The sequence below is a fragment of the Melanostigma gelatinosum genome (assembly GCF_949748355.1).
Source record: "Melanostigma gelatinosum genome assembly, chromosome: 7".
Lineage (NCBI taxonomy): Eukaryota > Metazoa > Chordata > Actinopteri > Perciformes > Zoarcidae > Melanostigma > Melanostigma gelatinosum.
Window position 1 is genome coordinate 7,899,266 of NC_136640.1, and position 20,997 is coordinate 7,920,262.

General features: G+C 43.7%; 1 protein-coding gene across 1 annotated transcript in view; it reads left to right on the top strand.

Moving 5' to 3' along the window:
- LOC306779598 (uncharacterized protein) overlaps window positions 1–20,350 on the top strand; it is a 47,967-nt gene extending 27,617 nt beyond the window's left edge. The window contains exons 9-17 of the mRNA XM_079271563.1: window positions 225–427; window positions 771–1,399; window positions 3,467–3,704; window positions 8,517–8,743; window positions 11,194–11,353; window positions 14,685–14,843; window positions 17,015–17,173; window positions 17,378–17,456; window positions 20,108–20,350. Of these exons, the coding sequence (XP_079127689.1) occupies window positions 225–427; window positions 771–1,399; window positions 3,467–3,704; window positions 8,517–8,743; window positions 11,194–11,353; window positions 14,685–14,843; window positions 17,015–17,173; window positions 17,378–17,456; window positions 20,108–20,189 (1,936 nt within the window). The 3' untranslated portion in view covers window positions 20,190–20,350. The remainder of the gene's footprint in view (window positions 1–224; window positions 428–770; window positions 1,400–3,466; window positions 3,705–8,516; window positions 8,744–11,193; window positions 11,354–14,684; window positions 14,844–17,014; window positions 17,174–17,377; window positions 17,457–20,107) is intronic.
- The last annotated feature ends 647 nt before the right edge of the window (window positions 20,351–20,997 follow it).

Genomic DNA, 20,997 nt, shown 5'->3' on the forward strand with positions numbered 1-20,997 from the left:
TGAGACAAAGGAAAAGAAGATAATTATCATCACATCCAGTCGCCTCATATTACATGATACATTACTAGCATGCATTCAAATTGAATCAGTATTTAATAAGGAGTTTGTATTATAGAAGTAAAATCTGTTAAAGGTGGCCAATATTGTTTTAATGATAACAATGTGCCATGAAGTTATGTTTAGCCATGGACTCTCTCTCGCAAAGCCTTCTATTTCCCACACAGGGTTCCCTCTGTTGAGCCGGTCCTCATTAAAGGAGCGCTACTGCCCCACACAGCTTTAACCACGGGGTCCTCCAGAGTCCGCTGCTCCTCTCCCAGTCCAGCACCAGCATCCAGGCCGTCTAGAGCACCAGCACAACCTAAAGCAACTCAGAAGCTCCATCTTTCTAAGCCTCAGACTTCACAAGCAGAACACTCAATAACACGTGAGCTTTGTCGACTGTTTTCTCTCCAGACAGCAGATGTAATGTTAGATATTATCGTATGACATAAGCTCTACCAAGCGCTGGTGAGGTGTGATGACACAATGTGGCCATTGTTGTCTTCAACACACACAGATCAGTTGCAAAAGGTGATTTGATCATATGTTATGAACATTGGCCGCACTAAAAGATATATAAAAAATTGGATGTTATTGGTAAATCGTTATTGTGCATTTAAGGCGTGTAGCGAAGCATTAGTCAAGGACAAACTTAATAATCCCTATTCCGGTGAAAAACTTGGTTGCAAAAGCAACTAATATTCATATTATTGTTTTCTTTTGCACAGCATCGTCCTCTAAAAGTAAGCTTTCAGCATGCCGCGCTGCTGAGACTCCAACGACTTCAAAGACCTCAATCAAGACGCCAACCGCAATGTCACAAAAGCCCAAATGCCCCCCAAATGTCCATAAATCAAACCCCGACCGTGGATCAATACAAGTTTTGTCCTCTCCCTCGTTAGTACATTCCCAAACTGAGACCCCTAAATTGTCATCCTCCCCGGACTCATTTCCACCTGAAGTTTCTCCTTTGGCTCCTACCAGGCCTACAATCCCAGCAGACCATCTCTCTCCTTCTACATCAATATCCTTCTCCCTTAGGTCTACATTCACAGTCTCACCATCACGCTCCGCAGAGTCAACCTTATTGCCCAAAGTGTACCAATCAACTGCATTACAAAGAAGCTCAGACGCATCTCTTTTACGAGAACAACCCCAATCTTCCCGGTTATCCCCCGAACCAATTCCACTGAAGCTCTCTCAATTGCCACCAAACAATCTGGAGTCCCCAAGGCAATCCCAACATTCCCGCAATGACCCAGAGTCTCTTCCATCAAACAATCACCTCCAGCTGCCTCTGTCACCTCTGTCTTCCAGTCCAAACCCATCACCAAAATCTCTGGAACCAAGTCCACCAGTAAAAAACATATCCAGTTTCTCTCGATTTAACGCGTCCACTCCAGATGCATGTTCTAGTCATGGGTCAACTCCAACAAATAAGGATTTTCCAGTTATTATGTCCTCTACCCCCGTCTCTGGTGAACATGAGTTAACTCTGGGTGCGCAGTGTATCCCATCACTTCCATCACAGTTGTTTGCTGTCATCAAGGATTCACCTTTAGCTGTGAAGATGGAGGAGGAAGGGGAGCGATCCATCGGTAGGTGAATTGTAATAATGGCCTCTCTTTGTGCCTGTGAACTGATGGTTGCTGATTACTTGTTTTGATCATGAAATGCCTGACAAGGGGCAAGAAGTTGACTCATCATAGCAGATGGTTTAAGGACATTTTTTTCACATGTATCAAAAATTCGTAGAGGATTTCTTAGAAGCGTTGGGTAAAGGCGGAGACATACATTATGACTGTTGAGCTGGTTATGTAGTATATGATTTGGGTTGATGATTTGAGTTCATAAGGAGCTACTGGCCGCATATGTGTGTCACCTAATTACGGGGTTTGGTTTAATTTCACCTACTTGGAAGCGTGTAAACTTTATTCTCCTGTTTGGCTGGGTTCAATCACTTAAATTCTTCATTTGAATGTTTCCTCATGTATGTTATTGTGTATGTATATTATTCATCATTAAGGCTCTTACCAGGCATGCAAATCTAAATAGCCTGGTTAAATAAGGGTTAAAAACCGCTTATGTTAGTAAATGATTATATGGTTAGAGTTAGATGTATAGCAGCTGTTAATTGAAGCAACTGATTGTGCTCCCAATTATTGCCAATGCATTTCAGGTGTGAGTGTGTCATGTGACTGTCTATTTAAGCTGATGCACCTGCGCAGAATAAAATACGTGTTTTCTCAGAACTTGACCCAGTGGCTGCAGATTGTTTGTTCTCCCAGGTTTAAATGTGTTGAGTCGGTATATCTCTAGTCAAGCTCTGCAGAACAGGTTATGGGCCCAGATGCGTTAGACGTTTGTGCAAAGAGATATCCGGCGTGAGTAGCCACTGAGAGACATTTGCTTGTGTGCGTATCTCACGGATTGGAGTGCCAGCACCATGAGCGGACATACGAGTTCACGTTGGTCTCGTCTTGTTTTTAATGGGGACGAAAAGAACTATGAACTGTGGGAGACAAAGTTTTTGGGACATCTGCGGTTGCAGAAACTGAAGGACACCATTTTGAATCAGCCCGCCGATGGCGCAGAAGAAAACGCACTGGCTGAGGATGCGGCGAAGAACGCGGAAGCGTACGCGGAACTGATCCAATTCCTTGATGACAAAAGTTTGTCTCTGGTCATGCGAGAGGCAGCGGATGACGGGCGTGGAGCGCTCAGGATTTTGCGTGACTATTATGCAGGCAAGGGTAAGCCCCGCATTGTATGCCTGTATACAGAACTGACTTCTTTGCAAAAGATGAGTAGTGAGAGTGTGACTGACTATGTCATACGTGCTGAGATTTCGATCACAGCGCTGCGTAATGCTGGAGAGGTTTTAAGCGATGGACTATTGGTTGCAATGATTTTGAAGGGGCTGCCAGACTCATTTAAGCCTTTTTCCATTTTTATCACTCAAAGTTATGAGACTCTCTCTTTTGCGGAGTTCAAGACTAAGTTGCGCAGTTATGAGAGCACTGAAGGTATGCGCACAGCTGCGGCCGACGACAATGTCATGAGGGCCCAGGCGCATCCAAGGAGGGCTGCCCCAGCAGGCGCAGGTGCACGCAGCACCGAGAGCGGGGACATTGTGTGTTTCCGTTGTGGCCAGAGAGGTCACAAGGTAAGAGACTGTCAGCGTGGTCAACAGTGGTATGGCCAGGGCGAGAGTACCGGACGGCGAGGAGGATGGCGACAGTGGCAGCGGGACAACGCGCGTGGAGTGTCCGAGGAGATGGATGACAACACCTTCGTGTTCAAGCTGGTGACCAGCGAGCCAGGAAGCGGTGTCACCAGAAAGGGCTTGATGGTGGACACCGGTGCGACGGCGCATATCATCACTGACCTGGCGAAGTTCAAGAACTTCGATGACCGATTCCAGTCCGAGACGCACTGCGTGGAGCTGGCCGATGGCACAAGCTGCACGGGGGTCGCGGAGCGCAGAGGAGACGCCGAGGTGTGTCTGATCGACAGCAGGGGGCGGCACCTCAGTACCACACTGAAGCAGGCGCTGTACATCCCCTCGTATCCCCAAGACATCTTCTCCGTGAGAGCTGCAACTTATCGTGGGGCAACGGTGATCTTCAAGGAAGGAGAAAACGTCTTGCAGTATAGAGACGGTACGCGCTTCCTCATTTATGAGCATAACAGACTGTTCTATTTGCCTACTGTGTCAGTAAACAATGACTGTGATGATCAATGTATGAGCTGTCATGATATTCAGACGTGGCACGAGATTTTGGGGCACTGTAATTTTGATGATGTCATGAAGTTAGAGAATGTTGTGGATGGAATGTCAATCAGGGGTAAAGCGTCCAAACCCATGATATGTGAAGTGTGTACTCAGGGCAAGTTCACTCAGAGCAGAAACAGGAAGCCTGATGTGAGGGCCAAATCAGCCTTAGAGCTGGTTCACACTGACTTGTCAGGCCCCATTGACCCAGAGTCCAAGGAAGGGTATAGGTATGCACTTTCCTTTACTGACGACTATTCAAGTGCAGTGTTTGTGTACTATCTAAAGTACAAGAGGGACACTGTAGAAGCCACAGAGAGGTTTCTAGCCGACACAGCCCCATATGGGAAAGTGAAGTGTATCAGGTCTGACAATGGTACAGAGTTCACAGGGCAGGGTTACCAAGCTCTACTGCGTAGGAATAGAATCAGACATGAAAGATCAGCACCATACTCACCACACCAGAATGGCACTGCTGAGCGTAACTGGAGAACCCTTTTTGACATGGCGAGATGTATGCTCTTGGAGAGCCAGTTAGCCAAGGAGCTATGGCCGTATGCGGTCCAGACAGCAGCAGTGGTGAGGAATAGATGTTTCAACAACCGCACTAGAGAGACACCTTACTTTATGCTGACAGGAAGGAGACCTAATGTCTCCAGGATGCAGAAGTTTGGTACTGTATGTTACGCCTACAGGCAGGACAGGAAGAAGCTAGAGTCAAGGTCTGACAAGGGCATCTTCGTTGGTTATGACAAGAACAGTCCAGCCTATATGGTCTACTACCCTGACAGCAGGAAGGTGATGAAGCACCGACTGGTGAGGTTCATGTCCTGTGTTGAGGGACAGCAGACTGATGACATGTCCGACGATGACACTGGTGTGCAGTCTAACGCAACCAGACCTGACCCTGACCAACCCGAGCAGAACGACATCCCAGAAGCTAGGCCAGGTCCAAGCCAGATAGGCCTACAGACAGGTGGAGTCAAGCCCGAATCCCAGTCTCCACGGAGATACCCTGCTAGAGAGAGGAGGAGGCCAGACTTCTATGGGATAGAGAGTGATCAGGCTCAGATCAACATTGATTATTGCTACAGGATGGTTTGTAATGTACCACAGACGTTCAGAGATGCTGTGTCTTCATCCAACTCAAGTAAGTGGATAGATGCAATGGATGAGGAGATGAAGGCACTGAGGGATAACAACACATTTACTCTGACCACCTTACCTGAGGGCAAGAAAGCAGTGGGGGGTAGATGGGTGTATACTCTCAAAACCAATGTTGATGGATCTGACAAGTACAAGGCCCGCTATGTAGCCAAGGGATACAGTCAACGGATGGGTGTAGATTATGGAGAAACGTTTTCTCCTACTGCCGACCTGACTAGTGTGAGAGTGTTGATGCAGAAAGCTGCCCAGGAGGATCTGATCCTGCATCAGATGGATGTTAAAACCGCCTACTTACATGCACCAATTGATTGTGAGATTTACATGGAACAGCCAGAGGGTTATGATGTAAAATCTCAGACAAATGGGAAGATGGTGTGTAGACTAAAGAAGTCACTATATGGGCTTAAACAATCAGGTAGAAACTGGAACATAATGTTGCATGACTATCTATGTGAAAATATGTTTGTACAGAATCCAGCCGATCACTGTGTTTATGAGAGAGAAACGGAACATGACAAGGTGATCCTACTGATCTGGGTTGATGACCTGGTTATTGCAGCCAGTGATGAGAGTGCTTTAAAAGCAGTAAAAAAGATGCTTGCTGTGAAGTTCCAGATGAAAGATTTGGGCAGACTGAAGAATTTTCTTGGTATCACTTTTGACCAGTGTAATGGATGTGTGACCATGTCACAGCAGAGCTATGTTGACAAGCTGCTTGACAGGTTTAATATGCAGGATTGTAAGCCCAGGTCAACACCTTGTGAACCAAAGCTGCATTACACTGATGAGAAGCTAGGTGACCCCAGAAAATACAGAGAGGCAGTGGGTAGCCTAATCTACCTAACCTCATGCACCAGACCTGATCTGAGCTTTGTTGTAAGCAGACTGTCACAGCATTTCAGTGAGCCGACAGAAGAGCAGTGGACAACTGTTAAGCATGTACTGAAATATTTGAAGGGCACAAATGACAAAATGTTGTGTTACAGAAAATGTGATGAGCTGAGGTTGTTTGCTTACAGTGATGCAGATTGGGCAGGTGATGCAACTGACAGACGCAGTACAACTGGTTATTGTGTTAGTCTAAGTGAGAATGGTCCTCTGATTTCCTGGAAGACCAAAAAGCAGCCAACGGTAGCACTGTCAACTTGTGAGGCAGAGTATATGGCGTTGGCCGCAACCACACAAGAGTGTCTTTACTTATCTCAACTGCTTGAACATCTTGATGACTGTCTGTATGATGTACCTAAGATTTTTGAAGATAACCAAGGTACAATTGCATTAGCCAAGAATCCAGTGAGCAGACAGCGATGTAAGCACATTGATATAAAATACCATTTTGTGAGATCAACTGTTAATGACTGTAAAGTATGTTTGGAGTATTGCCCAACAGACCGGATGGTAGCTGACCTGATGACAAAACCAGCTACTAAAGCAAAGCTACTTACTTTTTCCATGTTCTTGTTTGGGGCATAGCCAGTTAAGTGCAGTTAAGTGCAGTTGGTTTCCATGTTTTTCCCCTTGTATGATTTATGGTTGTCAATAATGTGTGATCAAGTGGGGGTGTTAATTGAAGCAACTGATTGTGCTCCCAATTATTGCCAATGCATTTCAGGTGTGAGTGTGTCATGTGACTGTCTATTTAAGCTGATGCACCTGCGCAGAATAAAATACGTGTTTTCTCAGAACTTGACCCAGTGGCTGCAGATTGTTTGTTCTCCCAGGTTTAAATGTGTTGAGTCGGTATATCTCTAGTCAAGCTCTGCAGAACAGCAGCTTTATCTTGATCTAAACAGCCTTACTTTCCTCTGCACTGTGTCATATGGTCTATAAATCTAGCACATTGATTTGATACATTTTTTTATATCAAGGCAGTATTATTTGGTGAGTTTTCCAGAGACCAAACAATCATTTTTGTGGGACCAGGATTTGGGTAACAAAATAAGAAGAGAGAAACATTCATATTTATGGCTTTGCAGTAAAGCGATTCCTGATAGGACACTTTGTCATGCAACATTTTGCCTGAACACAATCCTCAATGGCCGGGCAGTTTATATGAATACAATGCCCGTGGATCTCAGCAATAATGGCTTCCTTTTATTCCACCGGGCTGTCGGAGCCAATTTAGATCCAACCGTAAAAAGTATTCTTTACATTTTTTTTAAAAATATCGATTAGGGTTTTAAGTAAATCCGTGACATAACGCAACAACAGACAGGAAAGTAATTACGCTGTAAAGAATGGCACTTAATTCCCCTCGGTATAGCACACACATTAGGATTCACTGAGGCAGATACATGCTTCTATCTCATTCATGCAAGTGTACTATATACACACACACACACACACACACACACCTACACACACACACACACACACACACATACATACATACATACATACATACATACATACATACATATACACGCATACACACACATACATACATACATACACACATACAAACATACATACATATACACGCATACACACACACACACACCTACACACACACATACATACATACATACATACATACATACATACATATACACGCATACACACACATACATACATACATACATACATACATACATACATGCATACACACACACACTCACACACATACATACATACATACATACATACATATACACGCATACATACATACATACATACATACATACATACATACATACATACATACATACATATACACGCATACACACACACCTACACACACACATACATACATACATACATACATACATACATACATACATATACACACATACATACATACATACATACATACATACATACACTCACACACATACATACATACATACATACATATACACGCATACACACACATACATACATACATACATACATACATATACACGCATACATACATACATACATACATACATACACACACACACACACACACTAGAGTAGTAGATACACATGTGAGCAATTCATTTCAAGTGTTTTTTGCTGAATTGCTGAAGTGCGCTGTATGTGCATACATCTGGATGTTTTGACTGCGTATAGGGTACGGTTTGGTCAGGGTATGTTTTATTTCTTGTTCTTATTTTATTGTCTTTTCAAAATGATAAATTCAATTTGAACTTTTTCTTTAAAATGGCCCCATTCCTTCCCTACTTTGCCTCCTCTTACGTCTCTCTGTCACGATTCACACCCCTCGCTCTCTTACTCTATTCATCCATCATCTCTGTGTTTCCCATCACTTCCTGCAGCTCTCTGACCAGTCTGACACTGAGAGTCGGCTTTATGAGCTTGTTAGAGCTTGATGCATGTGTGGCAATTCCAAGGGACATTTACATCACATTTGCATTTTTCACCGAATGTTAGAGATGAACATGTTGCTTCGGGGATTCAAAGTATGATACATTAAGAACGTCCAATCTGTTCACACTGTTGACCTTTAAAGGTCAAATTGTTTTATCTGCCTGGATATTTGTTTTAGATCATATATTAATTTGAAAACGTGTCTGTATTTTTCATGAAGACAGTGGAGATGAGATGTCCACTGATAGCCTGGGTCTGGCTCCACACGAGGAAGACTCCTCAGACGAAGAAGCACAGCTGCACGGACGCTTAGCGAGAGGGGGATCCAGAGACGAGCAGGGGAATCCTGCCATACCTCATTCAGAAGATCCCTTTGTTCCCGCAGATGCAGAAAGAGAAAAAGATTTGCAGACCCACGAGGAAGAGCAACTGTCAAACCAATCCATGGTAACATGTTTCCATATTCCCACAAGCTTTATTTCTTCTTCTTGGAGCAAGAACCTTGTGCTAGAGAGCTGTAATAGCACTATTTTCTCGGGAGCACAAGGAATATCACGCATTTACAGTGCTCAAATGTAAGTACATTGTCAAGCTGACAATCAGGCAAAGATACAAAAGAGATTTTACTTTAGTGTTACGAATATAAGCCGAGTACATTTAATCCATTACTTAGTCTATTTGCAAACACTATTAAGCACTTTCATGAGAAGATGCCAAAATAAAACGTTTTGTCCTTCATGAGTACATGTGTTCCGAAATAAAAAAAATTAGAAGCCTGCAAAGAAGTTTAGCAGCTCAGTGAAAAAAGCTTCAGTAACACGCTGTTTGGCACATGTGTGCTTTCGTGTCCAATTATCATGTGAAAAACAGCGGAAGACATTGGTCTCAGCCGCCCGGTCGTTGCTAGCAGCCACACTCACGTCAATTAGTGCAAAGCCTCGTTAACTGAACCTTGCGAATCCCCTGGCTTCATTTTTAGCAATGTTCGCACGTATAACATCAACTTGTAGCCTTATCCCCCGATTTCCAGTGTTGTTCCTCCTCTCACTGGTCTCACTTGACACTGGCTGCATCATCACAGAAAACTCTCCTGTGACTGACGCATTGCAGCTTGTGAAGTTCTTGGACTTCTTAATTTTTTTTTTTATTGCATACAAATTGAATGCCTTTTTTTAAATTAATGAGGGCTGCAGCAAACTCCTTCACTTGATACAAATATAATTGATACGACAGTGGGGGAAAATATTTGATTGCTGACAAATTAATTAAAACAAATAGGCTGTAATAGTTATATCCCAATTTGCTAAAGTTTGTCTTTCATGCTGGGTGATAAAATGAATGAATGAGCTCGTTTTTCGAAGTTGAAGAGAACTACATCATTACATTATCACTCCATAGAATTAGAATACTTTCAGTTAGTTTCTTATTGTAGCTGACCTGATCCATCAGATAACATTTGTATCTCACTAATTACTTTACATTATTCATCTATAGCGCAGGGACCCCTAAGGCAGCGGTGTTAAAGGTGCACACCATTGTAGGGAGAAACGGAATGGATTAAAATGACACTGCTTGAATGGTCCCAAATGACCTATCAGCCATTTAATGGTATGAATCCTTTATACTGTGACAAGGGAATGAAAAGAATAAGAGGGACTGGTGCTTTATTAAAAAGATGGAGCAAAATGAGCTTCATGATTGTGAAGATGGTGGTTATCTGTGGCCTCTGGACCTGAATCAAACTGCTCCTAAAATATTTGATACCGCCCGCCCTCTCTCTCTCGCTCTCTCTATCTCTCTCTCTCGCCCTCTCTCTCTCGCCCTCTCTCTATTTCTCGCCCTCTCTCTATTTCTCGCCCTCTCTCTCTTGTCCTCTCTCTCTCGCCCCCTCTCTCTCTCTCTCGCCCTCTCTCTCTCTTGTCCTCTCTCTCTCGCCCTCTCTCTCTCTCTCTCTCCGTAAAACTTTATTTTTCTTTAGTCCATCTATTTGTTCATGTCTGTTCCCTTTTCTTCTCTTGTTCCTCCATTTTGTTTCACCTTCATGCTGTAGTTCAGGCAGCAAGTCAACTACTGCCTCCTTTTTGTTATGAGGAGACATTTTTTCTTCTTCAACGCAGGCCCATTGTGTTTGGTCTCTCGCCGTTTCATTGTTAAGCCTCGTCTTATTTCTTTGGCCCTGTCTCCCTCTTGTCATTCTCCATCCTTGCTCCTTCCTATTTCTTAGCAATACTATTCCCACATGCATTACTTTCTATTTTCTCCCGGCCCATCGACGGTGTCTCGCAAAGCTACGGCTAGCATGCTAATGCGTCAGATCTAATCTTAACTAAACAGAGCTTCCTTATTTCACCCCCGTCTCACAGGAGGACAGTTGCGCGGGAAGAGCGGCTAACCCAACACGCCGTTGTGAGATGCTCTCAACAGCTCCAGGGGTTAATTAAAAATCAATTCATCAAGTGGAAACAGAGGAAACGGAGAGAGGGGAATAATCTCCAGTGAAAGACACCGGCTTATTAATATGCATTCACACAGTAGAAAATGGAAAAACACAATTTTGTACCCGCTTACCTGTCTTAATAGAAGTTAAATTGCTATTGAATTTCAGTTTGTCCTTTTGAACTGATTGTTTTAGGATAGAAATGGAACTGCAGAATAAACTATTAAATCCTTATTCCCCAGCTCTTCACTCTATTCCCATGTCCCCCAATGCACCCCTCCCTCCTGTCCCCCTCATCAACTCCCTTCATAATCTGTTTCTTTGTGCATCATCTCTCCACGTCATCCTCACATGATCTGTCTTTTATGCCTCACTCCTTTGATTTATTCCCTTTAATACCACTTACCCCCCCCCCCCCCCCTTCTCCTGCGTCCTTCCATCTGTCTTCTTATCCCCTTAGGTGATGCACAACCAGAGTGCTGGGCCTAGATCAGAGCAGTTCTGTGATCCGGATGGGTTTCCGCCTCTGGGTTTGGACATGGATTCTGACACACCGGAACACACACACTGTGACCCGCTGCTCACAGGCCAAACTTCACCGCATGTTTCAGACACATCAGGTGGGTTAAAGAAGGGATGTCTTTTTAGGTCTACATGTGTGTGCATGAATTTTAATGCTCCTATTTTATTGACTTTTTTTGGCTCATGTTTTCCTATAAACTACATCAGAATGTGCTGTTGCTGTTTTGGCGCTTCAAGAGATTAGATTGTGAAGATTACCTCTGTGTCCAACTTTTGCCTGGAGATACTTTCCAATTTGCGAGCGTTATTCATATCACAAAGGCCTCATAATAGGATTTAGAACAAATATGTAAAAACGAAGAGCTTACAAGAGAGATGAAAATGAGTTTTAAACCCAGAGGAGCGCTGGCTGCTTGGTGGAAAACGAGAGATGGGGGACAACATCGATAATTTACTGCTGGTGGGTCCAAGGGGAGCTCTCCTGAGTTGCCTTTTTTAGTTTTGTGTGGTTATGTGTGTATGTCTTTGCCTGCAGTTGCCCATGCTTCATTTTTAAATTGAGTGCCTCAATTTTATTAAACTCTAGGTGAACACAGTTCACCTGAAACTTCTGAAAGTCCCAACCTGTTCTCACTCTTAACTTCTTAAGTAACGAGGCCGGTGTGATGGGAACAAATGGAGGACTTCTGCTGCTGCTTGTGTCCAGAAACCGAGCCAGCGTTGACTTATGTTCCATTAGTTTTGTTCCCTAATGTGTATACTCAACTTGGACCAGTTTACCGTTTTTTAAATTGACTTTATATGAACAAAAATACTTATTTTCACCCAAACCACGGTAGTTTCCTGAACAAGTGGTTTTGTGTGGAAGTAAACCTAAAACCAAAGTAAACCTACGTTGGAAGTTTATTTTGAAAAGAGACGGGACGCTTGTGACCAGCAGAAATTGACATGCCGTCCCCGAGGCGTCCAAACCTGCAGCCAGAGGGGAACCCATCACGTCACGGTGTGACGCAAAGGGCGATTGACCCAGCTGGGGTGTGTGAAGAGTTGGGAGTGAGAATGTGTTGAAACGTCCATATTTCATCACTAAGAAACACTCAACAGACAAACGAAGCTTGTTCTTCATGTTTCTTTCCCGGCTGTAGAGTGTAGATAATAATGCCCGTGTCCTTCGCATGCCACTCAATATTTACTTTGTCTTTTGAGAGCGATGTTGAAAGGCATGTGTTGTCTTCTGAAAACATATTGTCCTATTCGTCACTATTGCTAGAAATATTATGATACAACGCTATATATCACTACACTCTGTCTTCCAGAGAATAGTTTCACGGTTAGGATTCTTCTTCCTCCTCGTTTCTTTCATGGCCAAGTTTCACCTTGAACAGCACCGGACGAATCCTGCTGTAACAAGATCTTTTTGTAAAATGTCTGACATTAACTGTGACTGCGGTAGACCATTATGTTGCCATTGAGGTAAGTATCCCCATATTTCCTATTTGTAACCACAGCATGTTTCTTGAGAATCACTGTTGAACACTAATGATGTAAACTGGCCATGTCTTCGAGGTGATCAGACTGTCCGACAAGGCTGATGGAAGTCTATAGCCTTCACCTCCAAATTGCATCAGAGTTAAAATAATAATACTTTGATTGGATCAGGAGCGGTAATATATCTCGGGGCTCATTACACCTTCAACTCTTGTCCAAGGCTGTTGAATACATGCATTTCAAACAGGGGCCGCTGTTTTGATTGGGCTGGGATATTCCCATTCATACTAAGTGAATCGCTGTACGGCTCAAAAATGATCCCATCAACCTTTTTCTCTTCATCGAGTCCTGACGTCCAGCTTTTCACCATTTCATTGTCAAGCTTGTGTCAAACGAATGAGGTTGACAGCGAGAGACTCCCATAAGGAGCACTACCGTCCTCGCACTACGCAGCCGGCCGCTCGTCAAACGCCGCACTGTCTCTGCCACCATCGTTAAAACTCCAAAGTTAATGAGAGAGAAAGGTTAGAGAGGAGGAATATCACCTTGACAACACTCCACACTCATTTATGTCCTTCCATCCCTCCATCTGTCTCCTCCATTTTACTCTCTCTTTTTTTTTTTCCCAGGCAGGGCTGAGATCCAACAGGTTTTATATGTCTCCTGCTCTACCTTTCCACCTCTCGCTCCTTTTTGCTCCTACGCCCTGTCACCCGGTCAGTCAGAAAATGAGGTTGTTAGAGTGCAGGTTCTGTCTCGTGTGCATCCAGAGAGAGAGAGCGAGAGAGAAAGACAGAGAGAGAGAAAAAGGAGATATATGCAGCTGTATGGGGATACTAACAGTAAAATGTGCAAAAAATCAGATTAACAGAGGGACAAGCAACAAGAAGATCAAAGACTTGCAGACAAATGAAGGAAGGAACTGGCAGATAGACAGACGGACAGACTTCAAGTGGTATCTTTGAGTTCATTTCTGAGTATTTTCTTTGTATTTCAGTCCCCGGAGTTTAGAAGCCGGCTGTCTGACTCCTCTCCTCCTTTCCTCTTTTCATTTGCAGCTTATTTAGAGCAGTTAGTAGATTCTCCACCCAGTCAATAGTATTAATTGATTGGCTAACCACTGGGGAGAAAGAAGAAACCAGCAGCGATTGCATTGCAGCTGTCGGGATAGGCCGAACAGGCTTGTTAAGCAATATTGGTTTGCTGCTGCTCACTGGACAAATGGATTATCGTATCACATGTAATTTGATAAATTAGCATGAATTCAATTAGCATTAATCGGCTAATAAATTCCTCTCAACCATGGTTACTTTTTTATTGGTCTATATTGCTTGGGTGAGTTGGGATTTTCTCTTTAACTTTTTTGCCTTTGCCACTTCAAGGGGATGACTTAACTGACTGACTGAAAGCAATGCACACCGTCGGACTGTGATGTTTAAATGATTACAACCATTTGTCACCATGACCGAGTTTTACTTTTCAAATTGATAATCAGCCATGGAAATGAATAACTGTATCCTATAATTCACACAGCAGCTTCGGATTCTGTGTCTTATTGACACACTGTCGGAGCCAAAAAGTTATTCCACGCATTGGATCTATACAAGATCACACTCCGTTGGAGTTCGATCGCAAAGCAAATGCATTGCTATTTTCCATTTGCTAGCCATACATCCAACTGACAGCAGCGTGACATTCCATGATCTGTGTCCTCGGATGTTATCTATCTTGAATCCAGATGTTGCAAATGTTTCTTCGAGCATGTAAAGGGCAATACAAGAACGTGAAAGTGAATAAAGAGATGGGATGCTTTAAAAAAACAAAAAAAGCCTCAGCAGAGACGTTTTGGTGAAATATAACAGTGTAGCTACTCTGCAAATGTTGACTTTCTTCTGTATACATAACATAGTCTCAGTTTTTCTGTCACTCTTTTCGTGTCAGATGGTTATCGGCCAAGCAGCAGCCTTCGTACCCACACTGAGGAACACCTGGTTTTTAGAACGATGAGGAACAACCGCATGCAGCCAACTGCAAATCAAATTCACTCAACCAGACCCACCAGTAGAGGACAAATATCAGTAAATAGACGAGGAACATCTGGTAAGTGTATAAGTGTGTATGTGTGTGTGTGTGTGCTTGAACACGATTCAACTGACTGAGTTATTTACTTTCACACACGCAAAACTCTCTTTCATACACAAATAACACACCTAACTTCTGCGTATAGCAACACTTTCTTGGCACGGAGTATGCAGGTTTCTTAAAGAGATGATACTGTGTCACTCTCGAACACAAACAGGCACACACACACTTACTGTACACACACGCTCGCATGCAGGATTGGGAGTCGGTCCAGGAATGTGTTCTCGCAATCACTTCCCTGGTTCAGATCCCACAAACACTGCAGTAATCTGTTTATACTGATGCACACCTGAGAGACAAGACGGTAATCTGTTTTGTGCAGTGATATATTTAATATCCTCCACTCCTCATTAATTCACAGCATTCCCTTCCTCTCATTGACCACCCCTCTGTTCTTTCCACACTTTCAAGCCGTCTAGCCCTGCTGTCTTCAGTTTTCTTCATAAAGTTATTTCCTGCCATTCCCTTTTACCTTTTACACATTTATTGAATTCATTATCATTGTTCTGTCATTCTTACTTTTACATCCAAAGCAAACGGCTTAAAGCCCTTGGTTGCACTGCTCGTGCTGTTAGCACCATTAGCTGCTAGCGGGCGGGTCAGCTGACGCCATGTTGAAAGCCGCGTGGAGTCAATTTGTCAGAAGTTGAATACTTCGAAACGAGGTCCACACCTCACAAACCTCTCTAGAGCTCAGCAACCTTTTTCAACACATGTCATTACAGCAGCAAACGGACTCTGTGGTGCTCAACATGTTGAATTCCACAGCGGAATCTTAGCACAGATGTTTCGGCAAGTTGCCTCACTCGTGTGCCTCATTGTGCTGTCTCGTAAGTGTGCCGCTCCACTGTGCTGTCTGACAGCACGCAGAAGAGGGCTTCTCGCCGCAACATATGTGCTTTGGCGACAATGTGCCATTAATTAATGTTTGGAAATAGCTTTTGTTCTGAAGCATCTTTGTGAGTCGGGACCTCCTTTTCCTGTTCATTGTCATTTTATTTTTTAAGCTACACGTGTGTTGCATTGACCCCAGTTCATGACATTATAATTCGTCATGTGAAAAAGACACAAATGTCACTGAATGCATCTCAATGTGACTTCAATCTAATATGCTGTACACAGAAGTACAAACAACACCTGCAAAATAACGAAAGATTGAAATCTGACCTTCCTAAAGAACTTCAGAAGGAGGTCATCTCGAGAGATGAGATTTGAATCTCACTCTCATTTTACCCCGAATATGTTTTAAATCAGGCACGGAGCTTTATCGGGAAGCACAATCTAGATTCATGTCCCGCCTGCTTTGAAGTGGAAGTCAATTGATACGGGTATATGTGTGTGTGTGTGTATATGTGTGATTGCACATGTGTTGGCAGCGCTGTACTGCATGCATCATTCCTCCCATGCTGCTTAGTTTGACAGTGCAGGTGGTTATGAGGCACTAAGTGGAGGTTCTGTGCCAGTTGAAAGACGGAGCCAGGCGCTGAGAGGGAGGGGGGGGGGAGGAGGGAGGGAGGGAGCGGTAAGGAGACAATGGAAGATTGAAAGAATGAAAGACTTAACGCTGGAGCTGAAACTGGTTAGACAGCACCCAGCATGAGGAATTAGTCTGCCGCACACACGCACGTGCACGCCCACACCATCATAGCTTCTCAATGGGGGCCTCGATGTAATTTACAGTGAGCAGGTGGGGATGGATGTTCAATCTGATTCAATTTGATGTGGCTCGCAGTGGAGTGGGATGAGACACTCATTCCTCTGACTGTTGTGATAGTTTCTCTGTCTCTCACTCTTTCCCTGAATCCCCAAACTGCATACCCCCCCCCCCCTTTCTTCCTCTTATTTTCTCCTGTCTTCCTCTACATCTCCTCTTATCTCTGTCTTGCACTTACACTTTCTGTAGCTGCTTTTGGAAGATATCCTTATGTCCTCATATCCATCCGTACATTCCACCCATCTGTCCTTCTGTGCATTGACATATGTGTCCTGTCTTATTCAGAGTCAGGGTCTAGCCTGTCTGGCAAGTCTCCACCAACTCTGTTTCATGGTGCAAAGACAAACCTTTCACCTGTCTCTCCTTCCGTCTCTCCCACACTCTACCTGTCTGTCCTGTCCTACATTGGGCTCAGAATTGGGTCCAGGGTTTCGTCCGTTGTCCCGGGCAGCCATGGAGATCATGGAGATCTGTAATGTGGACCACACCGGCTGCGAGGACCCTGACCTGGAGGCTGACACGGCTGCACACGCACTCCACGGACTGGAGCAGGAACTCAGACTCATGGCCAAGGGTACAGACACACAGTGCATCCACAAGTCATGTGATCAACATATTACTCTGGATTTGATTTTTTTTTTGTGATAATGATGATAATAACAAAACATGGCTGTATTGATGTCAATAATAACAGTGTTTGATGGATTATAAGACACTTTGGTGATGATGGTTTTAAAATAAGGCCAGAGGCATTACCCTTCCTCAATATCTACTTCAGAAACATGGAGGCAGGCTTCACTACTTGGTACGGGAGACCGTGGAGGTCAAGATCAGCATGGAAACTATCGGTTCACACGGTGGGTAACATGCACACACAAACGAAACCCACTCCCACATAAGGGTGTGGAATGTCACTGCTGTTCTGGTCCCCCAAATACTATCGTGAGGTTCCCAGAAACAAAGAAAGTGTGAATTACTAGCGTCCTCTTTTTGTAGCAACTATTTTATTCCCAAATTGTCAATAATACTTTTTGCATCTAAAACAGACAAATCTAACTAAATTAGCACATTTCCACTCGGTTCACAAACATAGAGCCCCGTATGGTGTTGTTAACGAGCCTGAGAAAGTTCATATATTGCGTTCCTGTTTTGCATATTCCTGCATGTTCCTGTATATTGCGTTATTGTTTTGCTACTGTCGTCTGTGTCCTTTCACCCTGATCGGCATGTAATCCATTGCTCTCGCTCCCCCTACACTCCCCACACTGCTCCACTATTCCAATGGTCGCGATGGGGGGTCATCCCTCTTTTTTTGTGCTCCGTCAATCCCTCTTTCTGTCGGATATGTGGAGTGTGTAATGGATCGTTAGCCAGCAGAACGACTTCAGCTTTGACAGCATGTTGGTTATCGGGCCTTAATGTGCTGCTTAATGTGTGTGTGTGTGTGTGTGTGTGTGTGTGTGTGTGTGTGTGTGTGTGTGTGTGTGTGTGTGTGTGTGTGTGTGTGTGTGTGTGTGTGTGTGTGTGTGTGTGTGTGTGTGTGTGTGTGTGTGTGTGAGAGATCGAGAGCATTAATGTATTTTTCTTGTATTCCCAAAAGTCTGTGTGTGGGTGTGTGTGTGTCTGTATGTTGTTGATGTTTATTGTGTGTGTGTGTATGTGTGTGAGTAGTGGGCATAATCTGCGCTACAGGCCTTGTGCTGAGCAGAGCACTGTGAATATCACATTGAGACGTGTAATAACCGGATTAGCACATACTACACAGAGGGCTCCCAAAACAGCTCCTTGCATCCTTCAAGCAGACACACACACTCACTCACTCACTCACACACACACTCAAATTGGCCAAACATGACGTTCGAATGTTTGTTCTTAAAAAACATGTGGGATCAACCTTTTCAAATGTCAGTTTTATTCGCTGTTTTTTCCGTGACCTAAGTGGCGGCGAGCGAAGCAGCACTTCACATTTATAGAACAAAAACAAAAGTTGTGGACTTCATTTTTTTCACTTTTCCTCTCGAAACGCAGTTTGTACAATAAGATTGGTTTAACGCAAAAACTGCATATTGCTCGTGTGTTTACCGCACCATCCCCACAGGACCTTTTAATTGAATCATATCCTCTCAGCCACCAGGTACTCACAGAGGCATTATTGCTGAACAACGTAGCCATTCTTTTAGATTATGTTGTGCAGTGACTGCATTTGCATTGCAGAGTAGACGCATGACAATAATGCATGATAATGGAGCTCTACTGTAGAGTGGTCTCTGCTGCCCACCATCATGTTAGCAGGAGTGGGTTTTTAAGTTATTCTTGTATAAACATTTATTTTGGTGACTTCATCCAGTAATAGGCCTCTCTAATGCACACCTGCTCAACACACAAGGATTCTGTGAGGCGTGCAGTAAATGCATTCATCGATGTGCGTGTCTGCTTAGACCTAACCTATGTTTACCTCAGACGCAGACAGCTTCTATCATCATCTATCTCTGTCTCAATGCGTGTGTTAGTATCGGCTGAATATTTAGAATCCATTTTACAATGTGAAAAACGTGGGCTGTAATGGGTTCTTCGTGACTATTTTGACAGACTTCCTGTAAAGCCACTGCTCTCTTGTTGATGGTTACACTCAGGGCTAGAAGCCGACACACAGCTGTGAATGCGTTAGCAGCTCCCACATGCATGTGATTATTGGCATGCATGTGATTATTTACAACACTGAAGGTTATGATACAAATGGTGAGTGGGAATGCTTCGTCAGTTGTGGACTTTATCACAGATCCAGCTGTCAACAAGCTCATTAAAGCAAAGGAAACTTTTTGTGATGCTTCCAAAGACATACTCAGTAAACTAATGAACATCAACAAGCAAGCAACACATCCTGTTTGGACACCTGTTTTGAACACTATTATCAATTCAATGCTGGAGTCACTCATCAAACATCTGAGGGAAGAAATGTAATGCTTGATTTGCTTGATGGCATTAATAGATAGACAAAAAACCACTGGTTTTATAATTTAATTATATAATCTGTTTGAGGATTAGTATCACTGCAGGCTGAGTTGACACCAGTGTTAGATCAGGTGGGCACTGTGGATGGCATTGATATGCTGTCTTTATAGAATCCAAATTAAATTTGGCCCTGTCGTAGTCGGCATCTCCAAAATGTCTCAATAAAAAAAAGTACCCACGCTCCATTGGTGTGGTTAATTGTAGCTCCTGTATGTGAGGGTTTTAAAATGGCCAGTGCACTCTTATTTACAACATTTCCCGCTTCCTGTTCTTTCGTGGCAGAGACGTTTCACACACAAATCATAATTTGTAGGTGAATTCATTACTGGAGTCAGTAGGCTATCAAACCACAACCCTGATGACGACCACTGCAGGTGTTTCTGGAGCTAAATCTATGAAAGTAGTTCCAGAAGGACATCTGTCCTTTACCTTTATTTCACTGCTTTCTGTGCAGGATGTTCGTTCAGCCTTTGATTGGTTGATTTTTGTGTTGCAGGAGCAGAGCCAGCAACGAACAGAATGATGAGGAGGAGGCCGCTACACAGAGAGACCGGCAGAGTGTTCTCTTACTACCCTGAGATATTCACACGCATGCACGTAAACACACACACACACTTGCTTGTTAATTGAGGACACATACATGCACACGGATGTAAGAGACTAAAGTGAGCAAAAACACACTTTAAACTGTGTTCATGTGGTGTAAAGGCTGGTGCAGATGCCCCTAAAACTCAATCTGTGGGGAACTCTTGTGCAAGATCACTACATAAATGTAATCGATTAAATTCAGTTTTGATTTGAGTCATTAATGTCCTCTCTTTTTTTTTTTTTTTACGTGTCTCGTGTTTTCAATGCACAGTTTACAGTGTGTTCCACTTATACGTGAAAAGTGGCTGTGAGATACATGCTTGCGGATGGATAAGCTGAAGGTATGAAGCAAATGATGAGACAGGCAAAGGACGTAGACAGGAGGAGGAGGGGGGGGGGATGGGGGGGTGGTGGATGGAAAGGTAAATGGCGAGTTTAATTTTCCGCAGGATTCTGCTCGGATCCCCTCGTGTGTTTGTCACTGTGTGTGCATGTTTCTTAATAAGGTTAGGGCGCCACTGGATCAGGTCAGGCTGTCTACATGTACACACACACACACACACTGAAGACGCTGCTGCAGGTGATGAATTATGTTTGTAAGGGAGGGAACGAGGAGCTGTGCCAATGGCCGCTGTTACCATCTGTCTGTATGTGTGTGCAGGAGCTGGGGAAGATAAACACCAGGCACTGGAACTGGTTTGTCGTCTCTGTGGTGTTTACATGTCGGTGCGTGGTTATTTAATTTTTTCTTTCTCAGCTCTGCTGTTTTGCATTACTCCCCAAAGCCAGGCCTAATCT